This window comes from Clavelina lepadiformis, chromosome 2 (assembly GCF_947623445.1).
Source record: "Clavelina lepadiformis chromosome 2, kaClaLepa1.1, whole genome shotgun sequence".
Classification (NCBI taxonomy): Eukaryota; Metazoa; Chordata; class Ascidiacea; order Aplousobranchia; family Clavelinidae; genus Clavelina; species Clavelina lepadiformis.
Genome location: NC_135241.1, coordinates 23,690,245 through 23,715,114, shown reverse-complemented (window position 1 = coordinate 23,715,114; position 24,870 = coordinate 23,690,245). Strand labels below are relative to the sequence as shown.

At 36.0% G+C, this 24,870-nt stretch overlaps 6 protein-coding genes across 8 annotated transcripts; 4 read left to right on the top strand and 2 right to left on the bottom strand.

Moving 5' to 3' along the window:
- Positions 1-36: 36 nt before the first annotated feature.
- On the bottom strand, positions 37-4,817 carry LOC143446694 (kelch-like protein 29). Its single transcript, XM_076946450.1, has 14 exons — positions 4,652-4,817; positions 3,796-3,939; positions 3,421-3,523; positions 3,226-3,356; positions 3,031-3,123; positions 2,687-2,840; positions 2,450-2,544; positions 2,263-2,355; positions 1,863-2,037; positions 1,577-1,717; positions 1,317-1,498; positions 604-780; positions 377-534; positions 37-296 (listed from the first exon to the last, which is right to left on the bottom strand). Exons 1-14 carry the CDS (start codon positions 4,676-4,678, stop codon positions 221-223), a joined length of 1,749 nt encoding a protein of 582 aa, XP_076802565.1. The 5' UTR covers positions 4,679-4,817; the 3' UTR covers positions 37-220.
- A 1,044-nt stretch (positions 4,818-5,861) lies between these two features.
- On the top strand, positions 5,862-8,908 carry LOC143445806 (sn-1-specific diacylglycerol lipase ABHD11-like). 2 transcript variants are annotated; one of them, XM_076945132.1, is made up of 8 exons: positions 5,862-5,942; positions 6,151-6,257; positions 6,724-6,865; positions 7,344-7,517; positions 7,763-7,829; positions 7,977-8,089; positions 8,250-8,440; positions 8,728-8,908. In XM_076945132.1, exons 2-8 carry the CDS (start codon positions 6,172-6,174, stop codon positions 8,897-8,899), a joined length of 945 nt encoding a protein of 314 aa, XP_076801247.1. In that variant the 5' UTR covers positions 5,862-5,942; positions 6,151-6,171; the 3' UTR covers positions 8,900-8,908. The 2 variants fall into 2 exon arrangements, with proteins under 2 accessions (XP_076801247.1, XP_076801246.1); XM_076945131.1 differs by lacking the exon at positions 5,862-5,942 and having other exon boundaries at positions 6,069-6,257.
- A 677-nt stretch (positions 8,909-9,585) lies between these two features.
- LOC143445804 (kelch domain-containing protein 2-like) lies at positions 9,586-13,681 on the top strand. Of its 2 annotated transcripts, none has more exons than XM_076945128.1 (10): positions 9,586-9,721; positions 9,902-10,230; positions 10,296-10,368; positions 11,351-11,437; positions 11,529-11,609; positions 11,713-11,771; positions 12,021-12,130; positions 12,341-12,495; positions 12,685-12,737; positions 12,955-13,681. In XM_076945128.1, exons 1-10 carry the CDS (start codon positions 9,611-9,613, stop codon positions 13,025-13,027), a joined length of 1,131 nt encoding a protein of 376 aa, XP_076801243.1. In that variant the 5' UTR covers positions 9,586-9,610; the 3' UTR covers positions 13,028-13,681. The 2 variants fall into 2 exon arrangements, with proteins under 2 accessions (XP_076801243.1, XP_076801242.1); XM_076945127.1 differs by having other exon boundaries at positions 12,018-12,130; positions 12,955-13,639.
- A 75-nt stretch (positions 13,682-13,756) lies between these two features.
- Positions 13,757-16,787, top strand: LOC143445805 (kelch domain-containing protein 2-like). The gene is made up of 10 exons (XM_076945129.1): positions 13,757-13,983; positions 14,165-14,451; positions 14,517-14,601; positions 14,781-14,861; positions 14,984-15,064; positions 15,168-15,226; positions 15,598-15,710; positions 15,874-16,028; positions 16,215-16,267; positions 16,392-16,787. Exons 1-10 carry the CDS (start codon positions 13,897-13,899, stop codon positions 16,483-16,485), a joined length of 1,095 nt encoding a protein of 364 aa, XP_076801244.1. The 5' UTR covers positions 13,757-13,896; the 3' UTR covers positions 16,486-16,787.
- Positions 16,788-17,425: 638 nt separating this feature from the next.
- On the bottom strand, positions 17,426-18,505 carry LOC143445807 (uncharacterized). The gene is made up of 3 exons (XM_076945133.1): positions 18,233-18,505; positions 17,712-17,765; positions 17,426-17,579 (listed from the first exon to the last, which is right to left on the bottom strand). The coding sequence occupies exons 1-3, from the start codon at positions 18,444-18,446 to the stop codon at positions 17,512-17,514; spliced, it is 336 nt and encodes a 111-aa protein (XP_076801248.1). The 5' UTR covers positions 18,447-18,505; the 3' UTR covers positions 17,426-17,511.
- A 2,816-nt stretch (positions 18,506-21,321) lies between these two features.
- On the top strand, positions 21,322-24,815 carry LOC143445553 (syntaxin-5-like). Its single transcript, XM_076944727.1, has 8 exons — positions 21,322-21,476; positions 21,616-21,782; positions 21,944-22,017; positions 22,125-22,180; positions 22,304-22,491; positions 22,628-22,772; positions 22,910-23,165; positions 23,797-24,815. The coding sequence occupies exons 1-8, from the start codon at positions 21,431-21,433 to the stop codon at positions 23,954-23,956; spliced, it is 1,092 nt and encodes a 363-aa protein (XP_076800842.1). The 5' UTR covers positions 21,322-21,430; the 3' UTR covers positions 23,957-24,815.
- Positions 24,816-24,870: the final 55 nt, after the last annotated feature.

Below are 24,870 nucleotides of genomic sequence, written 5' to 3'. Positions count from 1 at the left end.
ATGTAAATTACTATGAAGTCCTGAACCTTAAGATGGCTTTTAGTAAAGTTCAGTTAAATAAATAAAAAATGCAACTGAATGCTGTGGCCAAGAAAATGATTTGATGGTGATTAACAACATGTGAGTTTAGCCGGTGCGTAACTCTCGGTCCTGACAGAATAATAATTGGCTACGCCCGTGGACAAGCTTCCTGCTCTTAGTAGATAGAACCATCGACATCTTAGAATTGTTTTCTGTTAGTACTTTTAGGTTGATCTCGCTGGTAGATTGGTATTCGTATCGATACACAGCCGTGTCTGAATAGAAGTGACAACTTGAATCGTCGTTTTAATAATTAACAAACGGATCAACTGAACTCGTCAAATACGTAAATTACCTGTACAGCCGCTGCCTCATGGGTGGCATCAGTTCCCATTTATTTCTGAGCGGACAAAAAGATTCGGCCGACTCCATCGATGATCCCGAAGATTTACCTACACCGCCTGTGACGTAGAGTTTGCTCCCGACTGAAGTCACGCCACAATTATCCCGTTTCTAGGAAATCCGGAAAATTGTCTTTAAATTTTCTCTGGAGAGTACGGTTGTTGATGTCTTAATCCTTACTTGCAACAAATCGGGACCGCGCTTAATTTCATCTGTCTCGGGATCGTAGACTTTGACCACTTTTGAGCTTCCGCCAAGTAAGTATATTTTGGATGAGAGCAAGGCCGCATGAGCGCAAGTGTAGTCGATGTGCGGAGAGGAGAGAGCAGTCCAAAAACCACTTTCAATTTCGTAGACCTGTAAGATACTAGTCCCAATTTGTAACAACGGACTTATATGTGCTTGTGCAAAGAAAAAATTACAACTTCAGGATTCCAACAAGTATCGGCATCTCGAAGGAAATCAAATGTTTAGTTCAGAAATCCTCTTTAGACTGCAGACTATAGCCTATGTTTCAATGCCATAACCCCAGAGGTGGGAAGTCGGTACTTTGAATGTACCGGTACTAGGCAAAAATTGTACCGACGGTTACGGTATTCGGTAATATTTTTAAAAAGTAGTTCGGTACCGGTACTAATTGTGTAAAAGATGCTGCTACAAATGCAATGTTTGCCGCTATTATGCCCTCGGTAAAGGTTATTCCAGGTCAAAACATATGTGACGTTAATCGAATTTTACTTGACATCTCTAGATTAAAAAAGATCAACAGATGATAAAATTATATTATTATATTTTTGAAAACACACTTTTTAAAATTTTGAAATAATCTCGTGAAAAGTACCGAGTACCGACCGAAATTTCTTGAAAAAAGTAATTCTGTGTATAAACCCGACCTGTATAGCCTGACAAATCACGTATTGATCAGAGAAGCCTCCGAAAACGTAGATTTTCCCCTGGTACGCGGTCAGAGCAGGACATTTCACTGCGTGCACGAGAGGGGGAACCGGTTCCCAGATGTTCTTTACTGGGTCGTACCTTTCCACTTCATCAATGCACCTACTCCCATCGGTCCCGCCTTGGAATGAAATCATTCATGGTTATTAGAAAGTTCTTTGACAATCTTGCTAAAAACACTAGATTTATTTTCACCTACCCACGGCATATATCATGCCACTTTCGCAGCAGCATGTGTGGTGGTAGCGTGCAGTGAGCATGTTACTTTGCGGGCACCACTTATTCAGGTAGGTATAGTACGTCATGACGTCACTAACAGCACGATTTCTCACCGTTCCGCCTGGGTTAATGTGTAAGATCATAGCGATGAAAAATAAATGATGTCATAGTTGTTGTAGCCTATAGCCTACATTCACCTAGCAGCAACCAGATTGGGAGTTTCATTGGGGAAAAAACAAAAGAACGACTCTGCTAAGTAAATTCACCTGTTAAGTAGATTTCGTAGCCCATAGATATAGCGCTGAATGCCTTCACTTGTAAGCTTTCCGGTAAACTTGACATCGTTTCCCACTTTTGCATTAACGGGTCGAAATAGCTGATGTCATGGTTGTGTTCGTGCAGCGATCCGATTCGCATTTCACCGCCAAACACCATGACAACCTGATGGCGTCATGACGTTGATACCGTGAATATTCTGTTACTTTGACTTATTAAATGTTTTAATTTTCGTCATAATATCTGCAGGCCTATGTTTTAGCCATGCTATTAATTTATGATGCCGTGACCAGAATTGTATCGGCAAAAAAGATGATATTTTTAACGAAAATGACCATTTTACACTCTTGGACCACAAAATTAAGATGATCACTTCTACACATTTCTCACTTCTTTACTGGTGCATTTTCTTGGCTTCCTCTGCTTTCCGAAAAAATCGTCACGAAATTCTCCCGAAATCTGATACGTTCTAGCCTCGAGCACCTTTGCGAGCAAAAATCGTATTGCTTTATGCAAGACGTCAATTGACTTTTCATCATTAGTCTCACACTGTTAGATTACGTCATTACGTTTATACCTGTCTCACGCAAGCCTTGTTATGATAGATGAGCGGATCGACCGTCGCTTGTAGCTTTAGATATTCTGGTTTTACAAAAGGCAAGCGGACAGACTCTGGCAGAAATAGCACTTTATAAACGCCATAGCAGTATTGAAACACTAGCCACAATTTTAACCTAAACTTCCTTATTAAGTCGGTTAATTAGTCAAATTGATCACTAGGCTACTTCAATATGGCAGGGAAACATTTGTTTACCTAACACCTGCTCTACGAATTGACTTCTTGTTACGTCATCATGACGTATCCATCTCATGGCTGCGTCATAAACAAGATCCTCCCTGATGACGTTCAAGTCGTCATCGTCGAGGTACTTGGTCAAAGTCCTAACACCAAGCTCAAGAAATCCATCCTGCTCACCAAATTTCGGTTTAAATTTAGATATGTTAGTTTTATCCGATAAATTTGGATCTTTTTCCGTTATTCATTCATTTCTGTCTTTGTAAATTTTAAAGCAGTAAATGTCTTCTGTTTCGGTTAATTCAAAAATTTAACAGAGTATTTAAAGCTTTCGTTATTTGCCATTTTGCTCTAAGTACGACCTGCATGATGATCTCTGAGAAATGTTTTCGAGCAAATGTAAGAGCGGCGTTCATTAACTCTTTGCAGCAGTGCTGGTCCGCCAGCCTGTAAATCTGCAACCACGAATAGCATTTTAACTTCAGGTTAAACACAGCAGCATTTTTAAACGAAAATGATGCTTATGCTCGGTGTAAGCTAACATGTTCGATTCTCACCTGAAGACACGTGGAATGATCGATGCATTTGTGTAAAAACCGCACTGCCGCCTCCCTCAAAGGCAACAGCCCGAAGAGATCGGCCGCAGTGAAAAGATCACAGACGCTGGATTTGGCAAGAACGCACATCCCTGCACGAGTAATTTGATGGTAGTTTACGTTTTCATATTTCAGCTTTCTTAAGACAACCCTCACCTGTATAAGCGTATTGCAATACGAGATCAAGTACAATGGGCTTGATACCGTGGAGAGTGATGATGGTTTCTCTGCTTTCTCTTAAACCGTATGAGAACATCGCCTAAAAAGCAAATAGAAATCTTCAAAACGTGAGCTAATTTTAGCGCAACATTAATATAATGCGCTAAGTTAGTAAGTACAAGTGTAAGGTGTTTGAAACTTAAAACAGTTTTGTTTATTTTTCTTCAATACTTTCTTGTCGTACAAGATATTAATTATATTCTCAAGGTCAGTTTTAGTCACAGCACATACGTACTTAAACAGCCATGCATATATGTATAAAGAACCATACTTTAAAAACTACATTTATTGTCAACAAATGATCCTGCCGACCTTGAAGTAGGAACAGCTGGCCGCAAGCACCGCTCGATGGCACTCGAAGCGTCTATCTTCTGCCACTATTGTGACGTCAGTCAGTATTCCTTCCTCGCGCATGAGGTTTAGTTCCCGCAAAGTTGCTGCTCCTTGCATGGGAAACTGCGCAAATATTGATTGTTTTAAACGTTAAGTTTGCCGGTAAGTCGGTGTGAAAAGATAAAAGTACAGTATATAATATATTTCACCCCACACTACGCTGTAGATGGTAAGTTTTATTAAGCTTTACATCAGGAGGCAAAAAGTTTTATAATTGCCGTTATATTCGCGGCGCCGAATATATTTTAATTTGAAAAGGCCGAATTTCATTTCCATAAAATTTCACTTAAAGAATTTCTTATTCAGGCAGTTCCATGTTTGCCTAGTTTGGGAATGTGACGCGTGGATAAATAAATTGAGTTGTTCAAATATTTAAAGAAGGCTTCTAATTCCGGTAAGTTAAACATGAAAGATACGGTTGGCTGGTTACACATGAAAAATACCGGTAAATTAAAAAGACAAATACAACATGAGAAATTTATATTATTTCTGCACACTCGTACTAATCATTCGTACAAATATCTATAATCATTAATCGGCACTTTATACCCGTACGAAATAATTCAACTTCCACTGTTGCTTCTAACAGTCGTATAACTTGACCTAAGTTGAGAGCACTAAGCAGTTAACACCGTTGCTTTATGGAGACAAGCAATTACTCTCATATATCAGCGCATCCCAAAAGCTTAATTTCTTTATCATGTCCATGTGTCACTTACTTAAAACCTTTTTGGCGTGGGCCTCTTTCATATTTATTAACTTGCAAGATACTTACCACAAATTGAGTGTTTTCTACGTCCATATCTACAGCCTTAGAGTAAAAAATTTGTCAGATACAGACACACTTTACAGATGTTTTTATATAGATGACCAGTTAACTATTAATAAGCAAAGTAATAAACTACACCAGCACTGCCTGATACGTTACTGGATATAAAAGCTCTCTATATTTATATTCACGCTGCGCGCCGCTTGAATTTATTGTTTGGATAAAACTCAATGTTGTGAGTTAAGCGAACCAAAAGCCTTTCTTTCTCTGTTGCTTGCTCTACTCAAGTGGACATGTGTCATCACCGATGTGTTCGCACTTTCATAAATGAAGTCAATGTGTTTCTAACGCTCTTTGTGTTTTCTGCCACTTCTGCCACTGAATAGTTTCACCTTCTCAGCTTCAGGCAACATCTTACAATTGTGAAACCATTCTAATCTCTTCTGAAAAAATAGTAGAACTGTAAGCTGTTTTCTTGCGGTACACAAGGCTAAATAAAGGCTAAAGGCACAAGGCTAAATTATGTGAAATATGCACAACGTGCATATTTGTGACTTCATTGCACTCAAATTTCACGTTATAATTTATGAAATAAAATAAAGCTTAATGTGAATTTCAAATTGTTTGTCTTTGCCAACATTATGTCGAGTTAAGTCAGGTGATTTGTAATGTTATGCTAGGTAAACAAGACCACCATAAATATATCAAACGATATGTCACCGATAACCTTCATTCAATATTTAAAGGATTTAGATTTTGTTTGTATGGTACACGGTAGACGGTATGGTAGACGGTCTGTTTGCTTGTCTGTAAAAAATATATAGTAAAATTAAATAAAACAATAGGTACCAGACTTAATCTATACGTCTGAATAATGTAGACTCCGAAATAAAAATCCCCAGTTAAAGTTTTTTGCAGCTTCTTCAACTTTACTCAATACTAATAGCCAAACTCTCGAAATTATACAAAAAATTTAGAGTTATCGACAGTTTTCTATTTTTTTACCAACTACCTCTTGTGCGGTGAGACTGTTCTGATGTTTGTTTATTGAAGTGTCTTAAACCAAGTAACCTAAACTTTTTTGGCAGATTTTATTTTGGAATATATTGACGCTAGTGGGCGGTGTGGCGCTTATGTTTATAAACATTTTGTTTGGCATCAGCAAATGTGGACCTACTTCAGCTGCGTCTGTAGCGATTGGGAATTGGGAAATATTGTATTGGCTATATTGCTGTGTTTTGTTTTGGGGTCTAATGCAGAAACGCACAACCAAATGACGTCACAATTTGAGCAGCTGGTGACTAGTATACAAATGCAGGGTCTAGTACAGAAGTGCACAACCACAGGATGCATTTGTAGGCTATACTAGACCCCAACTACTCAAATTGTGACGTCATTTGATTGTGTACTTCTGCACTAGACCCTTGTTTTGTTTTAAATGTGCGAATTGTGCGTGTTGTTCATTTCTTATACTTTTAAGTGTTCTGTAAACGTTGATCTTTCAGGCGATTGGCTAAAAGTAAAACATGAAGATTTCCAACAGTTTATTACAAAGGCTTAATGCAATCCCAAACAGATTTTGCGCCTGCCGCAATTTACAACAAGCTCCAAGGTATCGTAAAGTTTCACAATGCTTCATATTAATTACATGACATGATGCAAACCTAGCAGGGCTTAAGGACTAGTTTATTATATTAATTTGGGTAGCATTAGGCTAATTTAAACTTCGCATGAAAAATGACTGTATATAGGCCTAGTAGGCCTACCGCTTAAGTAAGGAATTTTGAAATATCTTAGCTTGTTTTAATCCTTGCAGTGACTGAAATAACACATCGTTGCTATTGAACGTAAATTTAATAATTGCTCCTTACAAAACTTAAAAAGGACACAAAGAATGCATCGTGTGTTGGCAAATACACTACTTATTACACTACTTTACATCATTCAACTGATGCCGAAAATTGCATCAATGATTACAATGTTTGCACAATATTCCATAGTTCCTCACTTCACATTTTACATGTTGATGTTGTCCCATAAAATTAGCATTTTATTTAATCTGAAAACATATGTTTCAGAAAATTCTTTTCTGGATTATCATATAGCGTGTTGGAAAATTCCTCAAATGATCCACCTATTTTAATGGCGCATGGAGTGCTGGGAAATAAGAACAATTTTAATTCTGTTTCTAAGAAACTTGCTCAGAGCACTGGACGATCTGTAAGAGAATATATGTTTAAGAATTTTCTCACTATGTGCTTTACGCACTTACATTAACACCATTTTACCATATATTAGAAATCACACAATTCTATACACTGTCTTGCTGTTGCTTCATCATTTTATGCATTGGGAATATATCAGCACTTGACATGTTGATTACCACAGAGTTAAATGAGAATCTGCTGTTAGTTAGCAACCTTTTAAATTCCAAAATTGAAGAAGTGTTTTTAACTTTCTGTTGAGCCTCTAACAAGTTAATCAAGTTTCAGGCCTGTTATTACTCATCTCTAGCATATTTGGTGCCTGTAGTGTCCGGAATTGTTATTGGCTGTTAATGTGTTTATGATACAACCGAGGACATGACATTTGGGATATGATGTAGGGTAGCATGCTCATTTATCTTCAACTTTTTTCATTTGTTTGTGGACTGCGCAGTTTAGTATGAATGATAACAAAGAAACACTTCGTCGTTTAGGTGATAACGTACGATGCGAGGAATCATGGAAAGAGCCCCCATTTTGATCAGATGACACTTTTGGACATGAGCAACGATGCTACGAAATTGCTCGACTTACTAAATATTGAAAAGTGTGTGTTCGTCGGCCATAGCATGGGGGCCCGGACCGCCATGTTCACTGCTTTGACTCAGGTTTACAGTTTTTATGACTTTTGTTGCGCTGTTGTTCAACAAGAGAAGATAATCTTGCTCTGAAATACTGCATTAAATGCTTTTAATAGAAATATCACATAATTATTCTAGTGTCCATTTTAGACCACTATTTTTCCCTAAATTTATGTGCCTGAAGCTGTTTAATTGTGCCATGCAGTGTGACATACACTACAATCAACACCTGCCATTATGACTAATTCTCACATCAATTATTCATTTCTTAGCCGAGTCGCATCGACAAACTGGTAGTGGTTGACTCATCGCCTCGTCTGTCAAATGTGAAAGGTGGAGGTAACTATTGTTTTGTATTTCAGCCTTGATGTGTAGCTGTATAGCTCAATGTGAACTAAGCATGTTAGATATGTACATAACTGCATGGTTATACTGGAGGCTGTATTTATAAAGCAGAGTATGGATAATTTTTTCCAACTTTTATAGGTGCTACAACGTTACATTATTTAAAAGCAATGAGAGCTATTGTGTTTGACTGCAGTGGATCTCTCTCAAACGCACGGAGAAATGCAGATAAACAGCTGCAAGAATTTATTCCGGTAAAATTGTTTTTGATTGTGGAAATTTCTTTCTGTTTTTATCAAGAACAAAATGTGTAGGGAATATTTATCGCTAGAAAATTTATCTGTATATCGGCGGATAGGCCACTAGGATACACACAAGAAGTAAAATTTATAAATGAGATTTATGTTGAAACAGGAATCATCGCTTCGTCAGTTTATCTTAACAAACGTTGAAGAAAAAGAACCAGGTTTGTATGGTTGGCGCGTTAACCTGGACGCTATATATGAGCACATCGAAAAACCTCGTCATATTAGACTCGCTGATGACATGAGACCATATTCAGGCGATACACTCTTCCTTGGTGGAGGATCGTCGCAATTCTTAAGGTTTAAATTTTCGTCACTTTTTGTTTGAGTTTTAATAATTTTATTTGCTGAAGAAGTTTTTCTTTGAAATCTGGAGTCATTTATTTCTGAGCAATCCAAATTCTCGGGCTCCAGTCCCGTCATATTGTGTGTAATGATAGGAATAGTATTTGTAAACATTAAGGGTGAAAGAGCAGCATTAGCATACATTTAGTGTGTGAGACCATGCATACATCAGTACTTAAATCCCATATTGCTAACTTTTCTCATAGCATTTACCGAATTCAATTCGAAATATTTTATTGCAGGATGGATGATTATCCTTACATAAAGTATCTATTTCCAAATTGTGTTATTTCATATGTTCCGGAATGTGGACATTGGGTGCACAGTGAAAAACCAGTCGAGTTTTTATCGAGTGTAACAAGTTTCTTGAAGCCGCCGAAGTCTTTTTGTTTATTTGAAGAAAATACGACCTAATCCGCCAACTGTATTTCATATTTATGAAGTTTTCAAACATTTCTTATTACACCAGCTTATGAAATTTACGTTACTTTAGGATTATTATTATTGCGAGTTTTTTACAGAACCATTATTATATTTACGTTATGTCAAAGGTGTATTCAGGGCATAATTTGATGCTTCAAGTGGAACATCACATTACTTACTGTTTGCTCATTTCTAAAATGTAGGTTTCATTGTTAACTTTATTGAGGTGCTGTGATTAGAGTATGCATGAGCCTACTAGAAGTATATACAACCCTACTTCTTATGCAAACATCTTATTTTGTGTGTTTAAGCTCCAACGTAAACGTTCCAACAACAACGTCAATGGAAGAACTATAATGTTCTTCTCAACACAACCGTAAAAATTTGGTTTAAGATTTATGGCCTAGTTACTAAACTTCATAGATTCATTAAAATATAAGCAGATATATATATGTCAGTACCAACATGTTTTAGGTCCAGTAGTTTCATTGGGAGTGGATTTTTGCAAATATTTATTGTCCTGCCGTTTGAATTGATCTTAATTTGTCCGTGTAATGAAATTTTTGTTTTGCAATTTGTTTCTCCTTTGACAGGCTTCTCATGCATTGCAGTGTGTAGGTACTTTTGTGTGAAACGAATTATAAGAATGGTTTCATGAAGTTGTGATGCATTATTGAACTGATCTCTTCCGCATTGTGGAATATGGAATATGAATCACTGCTTATTTGTGTAGAATATGAACCAGATTGTCGCAATGCTCATATCGCCACCGTGTGGAATGACGTAATGTATATCTGGGGAGATCACGTCTCTGTAAGTATTGGTGGTATTAGTATGCTATATGTTTAAATGTTATCAAGAAGAAACACTGAAATTATCGTGCTTATTAACTACGAAATTTTCATCATAGATTTATTAACGTATAAGACTGGTGTATTGGTGTTGAGGTAACAATATAGCTTTGTCTAATTTATGTCACATGATGTTGTTCAGAACACATGCGCTGAAAACCACCACAATCCAGCAGTAATCTGGAAATATAATATTTTAAGAAAGAGTTGGTTAAAACACACTGTTGATGGGTATTTCCCCAAATTTCGCACTGGAAGTTGCGCTGCCCTGCTTGGTTGTAATCTCTTTGTTTTTGGTGGAGTTCGAAGTGTTCGAGACATAAGCGACTTTGTGTTTGGCGGAATTTGTTTGACTGAGGTGAATGATCTTAACAAATTAAATCTCAGCACATTGGAGTGGGAACTAATCCAACCAAGCGGTGCTCCACCTAGCAAAAGGAGGAAGTGCGCTTGTATCAGCTTCGAAAACAGGTCTTTATTATCAGATTTTCTATCACAATGTTTCAAACAGCAAGTAAAGTTGATAAAATTTGCAGGCTGATATTTTTTGGTGGGTTTGGTCCAAGACCAGAAGAAGATCAACTCCAGAATGGAGAATTTGATAATTCGGTTTGTCCCACTTTGCTAATGTTGCACTAAATCATTTTCATTATCTGCTACAAATATTTCCATTGTAACACCCGAAATTAAACCCCGGGCTGTACCAGGAACTACACAATAAATCAATGTTTGTTATTCTAAGATTGAAAACTCATGCAGACGCAACAGGTTGTAATCTCGGAATCACATTGCCTGTTGAAACCAAAGCTTTTGCTAAATTTGTAGATGACAACTGCTAACCCTCTTCTATAGAATCACGTGGCAGATTGTGTCAAGACTACTGGATTATTCTTTAAATTGAAATAATTCAAATGAAAATGTCCAAAAAAACATGAAAATGTAACAACAACTGGAATCATTATATAAAAAAATACTTAAACAGAAATAGCACTCGCTTACTGAACGTTATTCATACCAGATATAGCAAAGTTAGACAAGTCAATGTTCTGCGTTTCACTTTGGAGTAACTGGATATAATTTTGAAAGCGACAGAATATCAAAAAAATTAACAGTTGCTCAAATGACATAGTAGTCATTACTAAAATTTAGGCAAAAATCTCACCAAAGTGAAATCCGATAACATCATATAAAATCCAACATGGGTGTGCTATTAAATCATCTTTAATTCAGTTTTATTGAACTATAATTTCTCTCTCAAAATTACAATATACTTCAATAAAACATATTGTAAACAATGCAATGCACTAATTACCAGGTTGTCATTCGGTCAATAGAACCTAACACAAGGATCAGCTTATCATCATAATATCTCGCTCAAATACACATTCAATAAAGAGCATTCATAAGAATACAGCACTATTCACAACATGAACATAAACCACAAGCTTGACCAAGCGATAGAACACAAGTTAAATTTAACAAATTCAATTGACGATGTAGCTCCCATTTGGGCCATTCTCTATTGTTAGTGATGTTATAGTTAGTGTTGTGTTTTTTAAAAGTGGTGGTGAATGTTTAAGTTTCGTTACAGTTAACCTGTTCCTCCTACGGAGGATGGAACAACCACCTTTTTGCTTATGAAACAGCGACCAATCAGTGGATTCCTCTTGCTAATGACGTGAGGTTTTTTGCATTTGACTATTTTGTTTATAAACCTTTAACTGACTTATTGCAAATAAACTCAGAAATTTTTGTTGTCGATAAAATAGGGGGACCGACCATCTAGCCGGGCTGCTCACTGTCTTGCAAAGAATGGAAGGAAAGCTTATTTGCATGGCGGTAGACATCTAGTGAGTTGATTTTTTATTGGTGATATTTGTAAATCTGGAAATAAATAGTAAAGTGTTGATGAAATGAGATATTTTGTGTTAAGTTGCTTGTTGTTGCTTTTAGGGAGAGAGATTGGACGATTTTTATGAACTCAGTCTGGAAACATACACTTGGACTTTTATGTGAGATTATTGCATCTTGCCTATTGTACTTGACATAAAGTTGCATTTTATCAATATTTTTGACCATTACTGTAAGGTAGAAAGATTAGGCTTCAAACGTGTGATTGACAATAAAAACCAGCTCCACTTTTAAAACATTCAGTAATTGAAAAAGAGACAAAGGGCCCATAAGTAGGATAATTATTTATGTTTGTACAGTTTTGTGGCAATAAAGATAATTTAATATAACAATTTTTTTTGTTTCAGAAGTTGCATGTCAATAGAGAAGCCAATTGGAAGAACCCGGCACACACTGACTTCCATCTCTTCCGATGAGATATTCTTGTTTGGTGGAGTGGACAACTCAAACAATGTCTTATGTATTAGATTCAATTGTTGTTAATTTAAGGTTTTCTTTGTGTTAAATTTTGTGACATATGCGTGACTGTTTAGATGGACTTAGATGTTTGTTGGAAAAAAGAGCACGGCATTGGAAATTAGATGAGATTGATTTTACTGCAACATTCCACACCTAGTAGCAGGCTAAATTCTCAACTTGAATATCACACAATTATTTCATTTGTTTTCAGCTGATGGTTGGCTGTATAATACCACAACCAAAACCTGGCTTAAAGTTAGAGATGGGGAACACCCACGACAGTTACTCACCGTCTGCTCTGGACCTTGTCCTGGAGAGGTTCTTGTTTTTTCTGGATGTAAAAACAACATGACTTTCTGCGAAGAGGTAAAATTGTCTCATTCCGACGTTTTCGATCATATTTACAGGTTCTGAAAATTAAATTTAATTATCAAAATAATTTCAGGAATTTCTTGTGTTTGCTCATTGTTCATATATAACCATTGGAAAATTTTCAATTTAAATTGTTGGCGTAGTAACTGGGGCTTAATGATTCACAATTGTCTTTTTTTGTAGAAGCACACTAACAATGTAATTATATTCAATTTCCAACCGAAACCACTGCAAAGGTAGGGAACAATATTGTTGTAATAATTATAATTATCACATATTTGAAATAACTGTATATTGCATGCATTCGTTGAGATTTTCTCGTGACTTCAATCTAGAATCATGTATTATTCCTGTTGTAAATTTCTTGAAATTATATTTTAGAAAAATATTTTCACAATTGAAACATAGATTCATTTTGTATAACATGAAACGTTGAACATGAATTGAATTTAGAATTTGCCTTGAGCATCTCGCAAAGGATCGAGAGACGTGGAGGAATCTGCCGTTGCATTTGAAAAGTTATTAAACAAATTATCTGGAAATTGTGAAAAGTTGAAAGACTGGTTGCTGCACCAGTCATTGATTGCCTGCCATCCAATTTCTTGATGCGAATTTTGGTGTTTGCGGTCGATTTACTGAGTCTGGAAAATTTATCGATAACTGTTTAACGGTTGTTCGAAGTATTCAAGACTTGAAATATTTGCAAGTGACGAAATTAGCACAATGTACTACAAATTTTACTCATGTATATATTAGTATTATGCTGCACTTACAATATGTTATTCTTGAAAAAAGTTCCAAATAAGCTCACGTGTTTCAACCGACCGTATCTGGATCTTCATATTTTGTTGTCTTTGAAAGTGAGGGAAAGGTTATTGATTGAATTTTCTTAAATTTGTCAACAACTGTTTGTTGCCACCGCGCTGCGTTATGATTAACGTTCATAACATCGCCTGATTATGCAATGCAACTGCCTTCGCTTATTATAAACCATTTTGCAATCATTTATTTTTTGTGGAATCTTGCATGAAGTATGTTATGTTATCTTATTGCAAACTTAACGCCCTTTTCTCAAACGGAAATTTTGTCTGCTGTTTGTGATATTGTAATATAGAAATATTGCAATGTTGTATTACAAAGACTCACTGTACCTCATGTGTCGGTGTACTGTACAATTACATGCATCTTACAATCAAGTAAATACGGTTGTGGCCTTTACCACCATTGTAACTTGCCTTTTTCGGAATTGTATGACTCCATAATCTTTTTTTTATTTTTTCTTCCAGATCTGCATCTCATACATTGCAGGGGGCAGGATTTTTAAAAAATGATTCGTAAGAATGCTTTATAAGGATGTGACGATTTTTTTATAACTGATCTCTTCTGCATCGTGATATGGAAAAAACTGAACCAGAGTGTCGAAGTGCTCATGTCGCCACCGTGTGGAACAACATAATGTTCGTATGGGGAGGTTACAACATTGTAAGCAGCGGTGATGTCAATATGCTACGTGTTTAATTGTTATCATGAAGAAACGCTGAAATTAACTTGTTCAATGACTACGGAATTTTCATCACATATTTTGTAACATGCAAGACTGGTGGATTGGTTTTATGAGGTAATAATCTAACTTTGTCTAATTCATGTCACATATATTGTACAGAAAGGACGTTTCGAAAGCCACCACAATCCAGCAGTAATCTGGAAATATAACATTTTAAGAAAAAGCTGGTTAAAACACACTGTCGATGGGTATTTCCCCAAATTTCGATCTGGAAGTTGTGCGGCCCTGCTTGGTTGTAATCTCTTTGTGTTTGGCGGACTTGGTTTTCAAGATTTGAACGATTTGAACAAATTGAACCTCAGCACTTTGGAGTGGAAGCTCGTCGAGCCAAGTGGTGCACCACCTAGTGAAAGAAATAAGTGCGCTTGTATCGGTTTTGAAGAAAGGTACCGTTTGTAGATTCTTTACTGTTGATGTATTGAACAGCTGTTGAAGGTGATAAAATTTACAGGGTGATATTTTTCGGTGGGTACGGCTCACTGCCAGAAGAAGACCAGCTACAGAGCGGGGAGTTTGAGTATGATCTCAGCACTTTGGTTCGTTCCGCTCTACGCTGTTTGTTATGGCTAGAATTGCTTCAGTTAACGTTACATTAAATGGTTTTTGTAATCTGCTACAATTATTCTAATCTAATTCTCTATCCTTAGTGATGTCATAATTAGTATTATGTTGTTTGTTATATAATGGGGTGGTAAGGGTTTAATTGTTGTTACAGTCTTACTACCACAGCGGGTGGAACAACCACCTTTTTGCTTATGAAACAGCAACCAATCAGTGGATTCCACTTGCTAACGACGTGAGCTATTCTGCATTCGAATATTTTTACAAACCTTTAATTGGTATTCCTTTAATGGTAAAATCTGTACCCGACTGGCTGATTGCTAAGAAAATTAGAAATTATTGTTGTCGTTAAAATAGGGCGACCGACCATCTAGCCGAGCTGCTCACTGTCTTGCAAAGAATGGAAGGAAAGCTTATTTGCATGGCGGTAGACATCTAGTGAGTTGATTTTTTATTGGTGATATTTGTAAATCTGGAAATAAATAGTAAAGTGTTGATGAAATGAGATATTTTGTGTTAAGTTGCTTGTTGTTGCTTTTAGGGAGAGAGATTGGACGATTTTTATGAACTCAGTCTGGAAACATACACTTGGACTTTTATGTGAGATTATTGCATCTTGCCTATTGTACTTGACATAAAGTTGCATTTTATCAATATTTTACAACACGTGGCTGTAAAAAGCGAAATTAAAATCTTAACCCAATATTGGCAAAAAAAAAAGTTCTATTTTTAAAAGAATTAGTATAATAGGAAAAAGACAGATTAAGAGTTCATAAGTGGTGATGATGGTTACACATCTTGCCTATTGAATTGAACATCACTTTACATTTTATCAATGTTTAAGCACCACCACTGTGAAGACGTAAGACTAAGATTTTATCGAATACGATTAGAATAGAAAAGGACCCGTAGGCACCATGGTCATGTGGCAACAATGATAACATCAGCATTACAAATCTTTGTTATTTCAGAAGATGCATGTCAGTAGAAAAACCAATTGGAAGATCCTGGCACACACTGACTTCCATCTCTTCCGATCAGATATTCTTGTTTGGTGGACTGGACACCACGAGAAATGTCTTATGTATTTGAATCAGTCTTAATTTTTGTTAACTTAAGATTTTCTTTGCGCTAAACTTTGTTACGTATATGTGAAATATTTGGACAAGCAAATGGAACGGGACATTAGAAATTACATGGGATTAAGCTGGTTCTGATACTTCACGTCTGTACTGTTTATTTTCCAGCTGATGGTTGGCTGTATAACATCACCACGAAAACCTGGTTAAAAGCTAGAGATGGTGAATACTCACGACTTTGGCATACTGCCTGCACTGGCTCATATGCTGGGCAGGTTCTCGTATTTGCTGGATGTGAAAACAACATTTTTCTTACCGATTTGGTAAATGATTTTGGCCTAACGAGTACTTTTATTGGTTCTCAAAATTAAACTTAGTTATTAAAATATATTCAAAAATTTGAATGTGTTGCTTATTGTTTATATGTGAACCATGGGAATAGTTGCAATTTTAATAATTGACATAATAGCCTTGGTGTTTAATCTTGCCAACTTTTTTGTGTTTTATAGAAGCACACGAACAATGTAATTACATTTGATTTGCAACCAAAACCACTGCTACGGTAGGAATCACTATTGTTATGTTAACTACCGCTATCACGTGTTCTTTTCCTCCTACGAATTTTTAGAAATAATATTTGAGTCGATTTATTTTGCACAATATCATTAAAAATGAATTGGATTTAGAATTTGCCTTGAGCAAGTTGCAAAGAATCGAGACACGTGGAAGGATCTTCCCTTTTATTTATGCCAGTTGTTAAAGAAGTTGGCGGGTGGATGAGAAAACTCCTGACTGCACTAATCGTTGGGTCTTTCCGTTCTTGATGCATTTTCATCATGGAGTTTATATGTGCCTCATGTGATTAAGCAGCAGCTTATGCCTTCTGGACGTCCATGTTTTTATTCATTATGTGAAATATTTTTACTTTTGGTGTTCGTTGTTTTTTACTGTGTCTTGAAAGTTTAACATAATTGCAAGCGACAAAATACCACAATTTTTACTCAAGTTAGTGCTGGTATTTTGCTGCTTTTTATATTTCTTTAAAAATGTTTTTCTTGAAAATAAATTTCCAAGTAAGATGACTTGCTTAGGTTCTCTGAACTGAGCAGACATGAATCTTCAAATATCTTTGTCGCCTTTAAAAATGGATGATAGGTCTTTTTCTTGAATGTTTTGTATCTACTCCTGTAACTCAGTTGTAAATCATTATTTACTGAACTAACAACCACTAAAAAATTTTAAGCCTGAATTAGCAATGGCAAAATCACTAAGCATCATTCTATAGCAAAACTTTACGAAACTAAGTTTAGGATGTTATTTATTTAACAATTTAGCATTCCCATTCTCTCCATGGAATAGCTGTCACAGCAGAAGTGTAAATTCCATGCCGTTTGTCTGCCTTTGTCAAAAAGGTTTATGCTATGTAACCCAACTTATTTAATACATAGCAAATCAAAGCACATAGGATGTAAGTTGGGCCGACTATTTTCAAAAAGATCTGATCGAGCAAATGAATGTTGTTAGCGAAAATTTTCTTCTGCTTGTCATCCCCACCACTTTCTTGCTTCAACTCAGTGTGATTTCAGGAATCGTTATTGCATGAACATGTTTTATTTGATAACGTTTAACCATTCTCAGAATTTCGTTTTGGTGTTAGTATTGCATATAGGCCTACTCCTTTTCTCAAGACCTTTCTTGCTATTTGACTCACACAGTAATATTCGAAGTCTCAAGACAAATTTTACTCTTCTACAACATTTCAAGTAAACAAGATAAGCCAAAAAACGAAGGTTTCTAGGGTGGAAATTATTTTTGTGGTGCGTGCATGATGTGCTCAACATGGCGGTCGTGGACAGCTTTAGGGTCAGGTGGACCTACAATGAAATTCAAAAAATAAAGGTGTTGTGTGGTCAGCATCAAGCATCACCAGTATCGATAATTTTTAACTATAATAAACAAAGAAACTGTCACTACTATAATTTCGTTGCAAAATAACAGTAACTTACCATACAGCCAGTTTCCAGTGTCGGATCTCAAGCTGACGTTAAACTTTGAATCACCTAGAAACAATTGCATAATTAAATATGCAACATTCAAAGACTATGCAGTATGTAACAACAACGACTACATATGCATCAGATAATAAGTGAGTGCCGAGTTAAAAGCCGGTCGTGATTCTCCCGTCGCTTTAATATAAACAGTGAAGTGCTGCAACATTTTTGCTGATTGTTCGACGGTGAAAATCTGAATTTTTTCAACACGGTGAGAGAATGTTTGACACTTTTTAGTTTTATAAACAAACTTGCAAAAACTGCATTTTATGTCATGCGTTACAGTTTGTGTTAATTTCTGTGCAATCTTGAGCGAGGAGCATAGAATGTAGTATGCTGCACACAGAGTTCAAAAACTCTGAAATTGAGCAACAAGCCACAAGACTTCACTGACAAAATGGTTGAAAATCATGCCCCATCGTAAAATTAGAAAAAACTTGTGGAAAAGATCTAGTTTATTAAAAGAAATGACTCACGGCCCCAGTCAAAGCTAATTTTGTAGCCGACCCACATGAAGAATCCCATACTAAGCCAGACTGGAAGGGTCTTTTTAAAATTTGGTTTTTGCACAGCCCATGTGCCGCGAATTGCAGTCATTATATACTTGGAGGTAGAGACATCTTTTGGAGGATACATCCAATGGCTCCAGATAGTAGGGTAACCATGGTGGTATTTTGTATACTTCACCATTGCTATGGTTTACAAAAATAAATTACCAAATTTCTGTAAAATGTAAATATAAATCAAACTCAAGCTACTACAACCACAAAGATAAATACAGGAAGGAAAAAAGTATTGTGAAATAAATAAATATATCTGTAAGTAAATCTGTTTTAAACTGAGTTTGTAACTTCGTATTTCTGCATAGTGATAATTGAAACTGCTTTTCAAACTTCAGCTTAAAACTAGGCAATTGTTATTTTTGTGTTGTTTTAATTAATTGAGTTTCAGATTTTTTTCCATTTTAATTGTTTTTCTTTGCAATAGAATCTGGGGCAGATGACTGTGAGGTCTTTTTTGCTGTCCCACACCAACCATGTTAGAATTATGTTATAATTCTTCTTAGTTTGTTTTGAATGGTTTTTGAATAAACTCTCTCTGCGTATGGAATTAAGTGTGATTCGACCAAGTTATACAGAAGCGCAATTCACTGGTCTGTAAACAGTCATGTGAAGCAGTATTCACATAGCAAGATATGTTACGGCAATAGAATCTTTATCCACAGACTGAGATCAAGTCTTTTTAGTCGGTGATGATTCCTGACCACTTGAACCCTGGTAACCGAAATTGTCTTAATGCATTTTCAGGTTTCCATTGTTTATTGTAAACTAATACGTTTTCACCATAGCCTGACCAACATGCTAAAATGCCAGTTTTGCTATAACCTACTTCATGACTTAAGATTTAAAGCAAACAGCTTAAAATAGCAGACTTTCTTGTTACAAAGCATCAAGTTGACTTCTTTCATTTCTTAGTGCAGAAGGCGCTAAACTTGCACAGCATCAATCAGCATTGTCACGAACCAACATCCACACGAAAAATGTGGTCCACGGCAAACAGAATACGATCTAGACAGGCAAGAACAGCTTCAAACTTATATCGATGGGGCTTAATCGACTCCCCAACATGCCCAGCATGTAACAAAGCCCCCCAAGATACCGACCACCTCGTGATAAAATGCCCCAATACAAAGTTGACTGGAGGCTACAGCACCGTCAATGAATGCGGCCAAAACTTCAAAAACTGGATTGACAATATGATGGTGAACGTGTGAAGACCATACGACGATGAATCAGCATTGTAGAATATGCTACTAATATATCGAAGCTGCCCAAGTTTCATATCACTGTATTGTGGAAACTGTGGGTTTAGTATACTCGTACTAGGCCTAAGCTATTAATTAGTTGTCAGCAATTTAACACTATTACTATTCGTCCACGTCAATGACGATATTATCTAGCTTCAAACAAAGGTTTGTTTAAACGTCATATGAATATGATATTCTGCCGCTACTTTGCGTTTATGGTACCTACGATAGCAAGACGCTATACCTGTACAACATCGTAGTTTTAGAAGGGATCACAAACGCAAAGTCTACACATCTTAATAGTGTAGGGTCGGGTAGCTAGTCTACGAACGTAACCAGTTCCCGAATTTAACCAAAAAAACGCTGTTCCTGTTCCCTTGTTCTTTCTACAATACGGTGAAAATAAATTATAACAAGCGTTTTTATTAATCTCATAAAATTCTTTAAATTTCGCGTTAGTGTTTCCCAACAACTCCCCTGCTTGATGTTAAAAGAGAAACTTTGCATTGCTTTGTAATCGCATCGCACAACTTTGGAACTTGACGAAGGTTATGTGCTCATAGAGATCTTTTATAAAAATTTCAGAAATACCAAATTGCGTTGAAGAAACTTAAATCTTTTGCTCAAATCAATGTTAAAGAAATTTACTTTATTTGTTTTCTTTTATTTTTGGATTTATTAAAATATTATTTAATATCAAAGCAACCTTGTAAATATTCTCTTTATATTGAAAAAAGTTTCACAATTTCAAGAAGGCTTTTTTAACTTTCATTTTGATTATATGATGTTGACAACAGCTTTAACGCACTTTCATGGACATCGTATACATTCTTTTTCAAATGTAGATTGTGGGGAGCGAAAATTATGATGTTAACCTTGTTCAAAAATTATAAAACACAAAGTAGCAACAATGAACGACAAAAAGTCGGAACGTCTTGAAATTTTATATAAAAATACTATACAGTATGTCCATCTTTTAGCTATGAAAACGGTTTGTCGTAAAAAGGTTTGTTTTTGGTGTATTTCGCTTTTGTTTTTTTGTTTGCCTATAACACGCCGCAATCATGAAAACCAACATTTCTTCATCAAAGTTTTACCACAAGATTTAAAAACAACCATCGGGTTGTTTTGTAATGAAGTCTTTTGTAATGTGATGTCGATGAATTGTGTGGATAAGTGATGACGCAGATATATTGTTGAAAGCAGAAGTACGTGGGTAAATATTGATTGTTACTTGACAAGTTAAGGAGATATTTTACAGGGCCAGGTAAGGCTTTAGAGTCTAAAGTTTAGACCCAGACTGCTAAGTCACATTACAAGATCCAGACTCTTAGTGTAAATTTCCGTGAAAACGCCTCTTTTTCGTTCGGTCACAAAGCAGCTCAGATATCAGTTTCTTCCAGAATAAGACAGTCGTGCGCAAAGGATTCTTATCTGTCTATGGTGGTTTACTGGTCTTAGTGGTCTGTAGGCTAAGGGACGCATACTTCCAAGAAAGCTGATATTCACCGGAGAAGCTCGAAAGTTAGTAGTCTGGAGCTAGACTAGGCCTACTTATATATTATAATGCGTTCACGTGTAGAAGCTCAATGGTACCAGCAGTAAAGTATTAAAATAGGAATTTTATGACAGTCTCAGCCTTTTAACCGAAACAGACAGTTTACTTGTTTATGGCTGTATGAGCAGCACTGGGCTAAACTAAATAACATCAGGCCTGTGATTTTAAATGATGATTTTAACTGAACGGTACAAATAATATTATAATTTTCCTTATTTTGTATTTATATTGCTTTTAACAATATAAGTTAAGTGCTATGATAACTGCGTTATAATTTGAAATTTCCGGAATAACTACAAATGTCACCCGATGGCTGCAAGGCACCGGTTCTCCAGTAATCAAAATTCCTCTTCTGGTGCGAATTGTTTTACTTTATTTTGTTTATGGTGCCACAAAAATTTTTTTGATCACAAATTTCAATTAAATTATAAACGTTATGTGGAAATACATTTGTTGACGTTGCGTAGAAACATCAACTTTAATTTTCTTTACAGGTTCTTGGAGTATTTCTCAATCCTTTGCGTCACAGTTTTCCAATACACCGACTAAAGATCCACCAGAAGATTCTCTCAACGACCAAATAGCCGAAGTAATGAGTGTTGCCAACCGTGACCGTACAACTGAATTCCAGTCAGTTCTCAAGTCAATTAAGACAAGACAGGTATATGTTAGAGCACTTTTTAAAATGAAAAATAGTATTCTATACAAGTTTGCCGTTTTAATCGCCAGTTTATATAAAATAACACTTTCTTTGACCATTTGGTCACGTTGTCAGTGATGAGTGGATTCCACATTATGAGTCGGTATTACATATATTTTTAGCCAAATGGAGTTACACCCCACGCAAATGCTAAAACTCCTCTACTGCAACGAAGTGAATTTTCAAAATACGCCAAGTAAGCATTTTTCTTGTTACAACATTCTCTACCAAATACAATGAATGATTAAGGACAAAAGTTGAGTGAGCAGTCATTTACATTGAGCCGATATTTGTTGTTTGCAGGCGGATTGGAACTGATCTATCAAAAACTTATGAAAAACTAGAGAAGTTAACTTTATGTATGTAATTTGTCTGTAAGTTAATTTTCTATGAAAAAGATAGCAACTAGATAGCACTGAATTAATAAATCAGCACTTTGTGTTTATTAAAATGAAAATTTATACGATGTTCTTTGTACTAAGTGTGCAAGAAACGGACCTTATTTGACGACAGACCAGTTGAAATACAGGAGCTGACTTACATTATAAAGCAAGATATCACATCACTGAAACGCCAAATTCAACAGCTTGAAGAAAATAAGACTGTTATGCAAACAAACACAAAACGAGATGTACAAAGACATTCCACTTCAGTTGTGCGGACTTTACGGGTAAGTTTATTTACGTTTATACGCAGTTTTTTATCGAATAACAGGAGAAAAGGAATTTTAGCACTTTTCATTGGTCTTGCTGTGAAATGATAGTGATAAAAGTGAAGTATATATGTAACACTTTTCTTTGCTGCAGTCAAAATTAGCCAACATGTCCGAAAATTTCAAATCTGTATTGGAAGTTCGGCGTGAAAACATGAAACAGCAGAAACTTCGGAAGGATCAGTTCAGTAGTTCCAATTTGTCATCATCAATGCCATCATCTGCGACACAGGGAACTCGTAAGTCATTTGTTTACTGCAAAAGCTAAAAATTTAAAAGGTTTTTAGCTTGCAATATTCTATTATGATCCTTCTGTTTCTATGAACTTTTTAAGAATATAAAATGCTTCTTTTTATTTTATGTTTCCTTCCTCCAGGTGGTTCTGTTCTTCTCATGGATGAACAGCGCTCGTCAAATCCATCGGGATCGGTGGCTATCAGCATGGATGGAGGAGATCACTCGGGAAGATCATCCACACAGCATCAAACTATGCAGCTCATCGATCAACAGGATTCTTACATCACGGAACGTGCAGAAACCATGGAAACGATCGAATCCACAATTGTCGAACTTGGAAATATTTTCCAACAACTTGCAACAATGGTAAAAGAACAGGAAGAACAAGTTATGAGGTCAGTTTACCATGTCAAGCAGTATAACTTGTAGCAATGGCTTGCATAGTATGAAGTGAACACCAGGATGTTTTGCTCCGTTTATTCATTTGGATAATGTTGCTTGGTGACCAGCTGTACTCCCATGGGCGTATACCGTCCCATCATAAAATTTTTTAACTGGTTTGCTTGTTAATATGGTCTTCCGATGCTGATAATTATTTTTACTTACCCTAGCCTACTGACTAAACTGTAAGCCGTCCTTGAACATAAAGTACTGTTAGCTTCTGCAACAAAGAGAACATACATGCACGCACACCATGATCGTATGGTGTCACACTTTGATCTTATGTGCGTTGATCTATTTTGTGACAAAGAGCTCCAGATACAGAAAAAAAGCATAAGAGAGATACGTCGATAAAGTAATTACCAAAATAGTGCCATATAAAAAATGGTAGGTGCCCTTGGGTGTAAACCGCAAATATGATGATACAAAAAACTAGGCCTTGACTTGCAATTAAGTCAATACGGTATCAAAATAAAATGGTTTTCAATTGAGTAGGAATCATGTGGATGCAATTCTTAGTGAGCCATGTTGTGTGAACAGTAAGTTTTCTTCTTCACTTGTTAATGATCTTCTTCCGCTTCTTAGAATCGACTCGAATGTTGAAGAGAGCGAACTAAATATCGAAGCAGCTCATACTGAAATTTTAAAGTATTTTCAAGGAATTACGTCAAATCGATGGCTGATGATAAAAGTATTTTTAGTATTAATTGTGTTTTTTGTCATTTTTGTTGTTTTCTTTGCGTAGTAGACATTTTTCATTAATGCTTTTGTCTCCGTATTTTGAAGTTTGTACAGAACACATAGCATAATGGCCATTTTTAGACAGCTACTTAGTCACACTGACGTAGCCGTCAATATTTTTGCAATTTAAAATAAGCTTATATTCATGCTCCCTGTTTTACTTATAGGAGGATTGTAAATTACTTAGGCATGGTATCTTTGACACGATTCGTGTTTTATTAACGAATTACCCTAGCTTTAAGGTGCATGCATTAATATGGTGATTGTTTTATTGCCAAAGTTTCGATCTATGTTGAATCTATCTATATATACCAGACATTTACTTCTTGTTTTAAGTAGGGCTGTGGAGTCGACAAAGTTGTGTCAAGAAAATTTAGTAATAAATTCCACCCTATCAGACCAGTTTGTGCATCTGTCAATTAGAAAACCATGAGAGAAAAAGAGCTTATGCTCCGGATACTCTAAAATGATTTTGATGATATTCGATTATACATATTACAGCCAATATTAGTTGTATAAAATTTTTAAGCCAGTAGCCTACTTATTTTGACCAACTTAAGTTCTAAAAAATAGATTTGACTCCAAGAGCCCTGCTACAAAGTAGTGCCCCACTGTCAGGATTTGTACATATATAAGGTATGTAACCTGGTGTCATATTTAAAAATATTTCAATGTGCGGTAATTAAGATTCCAGTGCAATAATATTCCTACGTAGTGTGATGAGACCCCTTTTCTCCAAAGCATTATGTTTCATCAGCGTATAATGTATATAGTTAATGCGGTGTTAACACAATCACCAGCACTTTGAGTGGGATTATTGCTTTTACTTGCGCTTGATGTTAAGAAATAAAATTTTTAGCAGGTCTGGTAGCAACACTTGTTTAAAGAAAGCAGAACAGTACAAAATATCAGCACCAA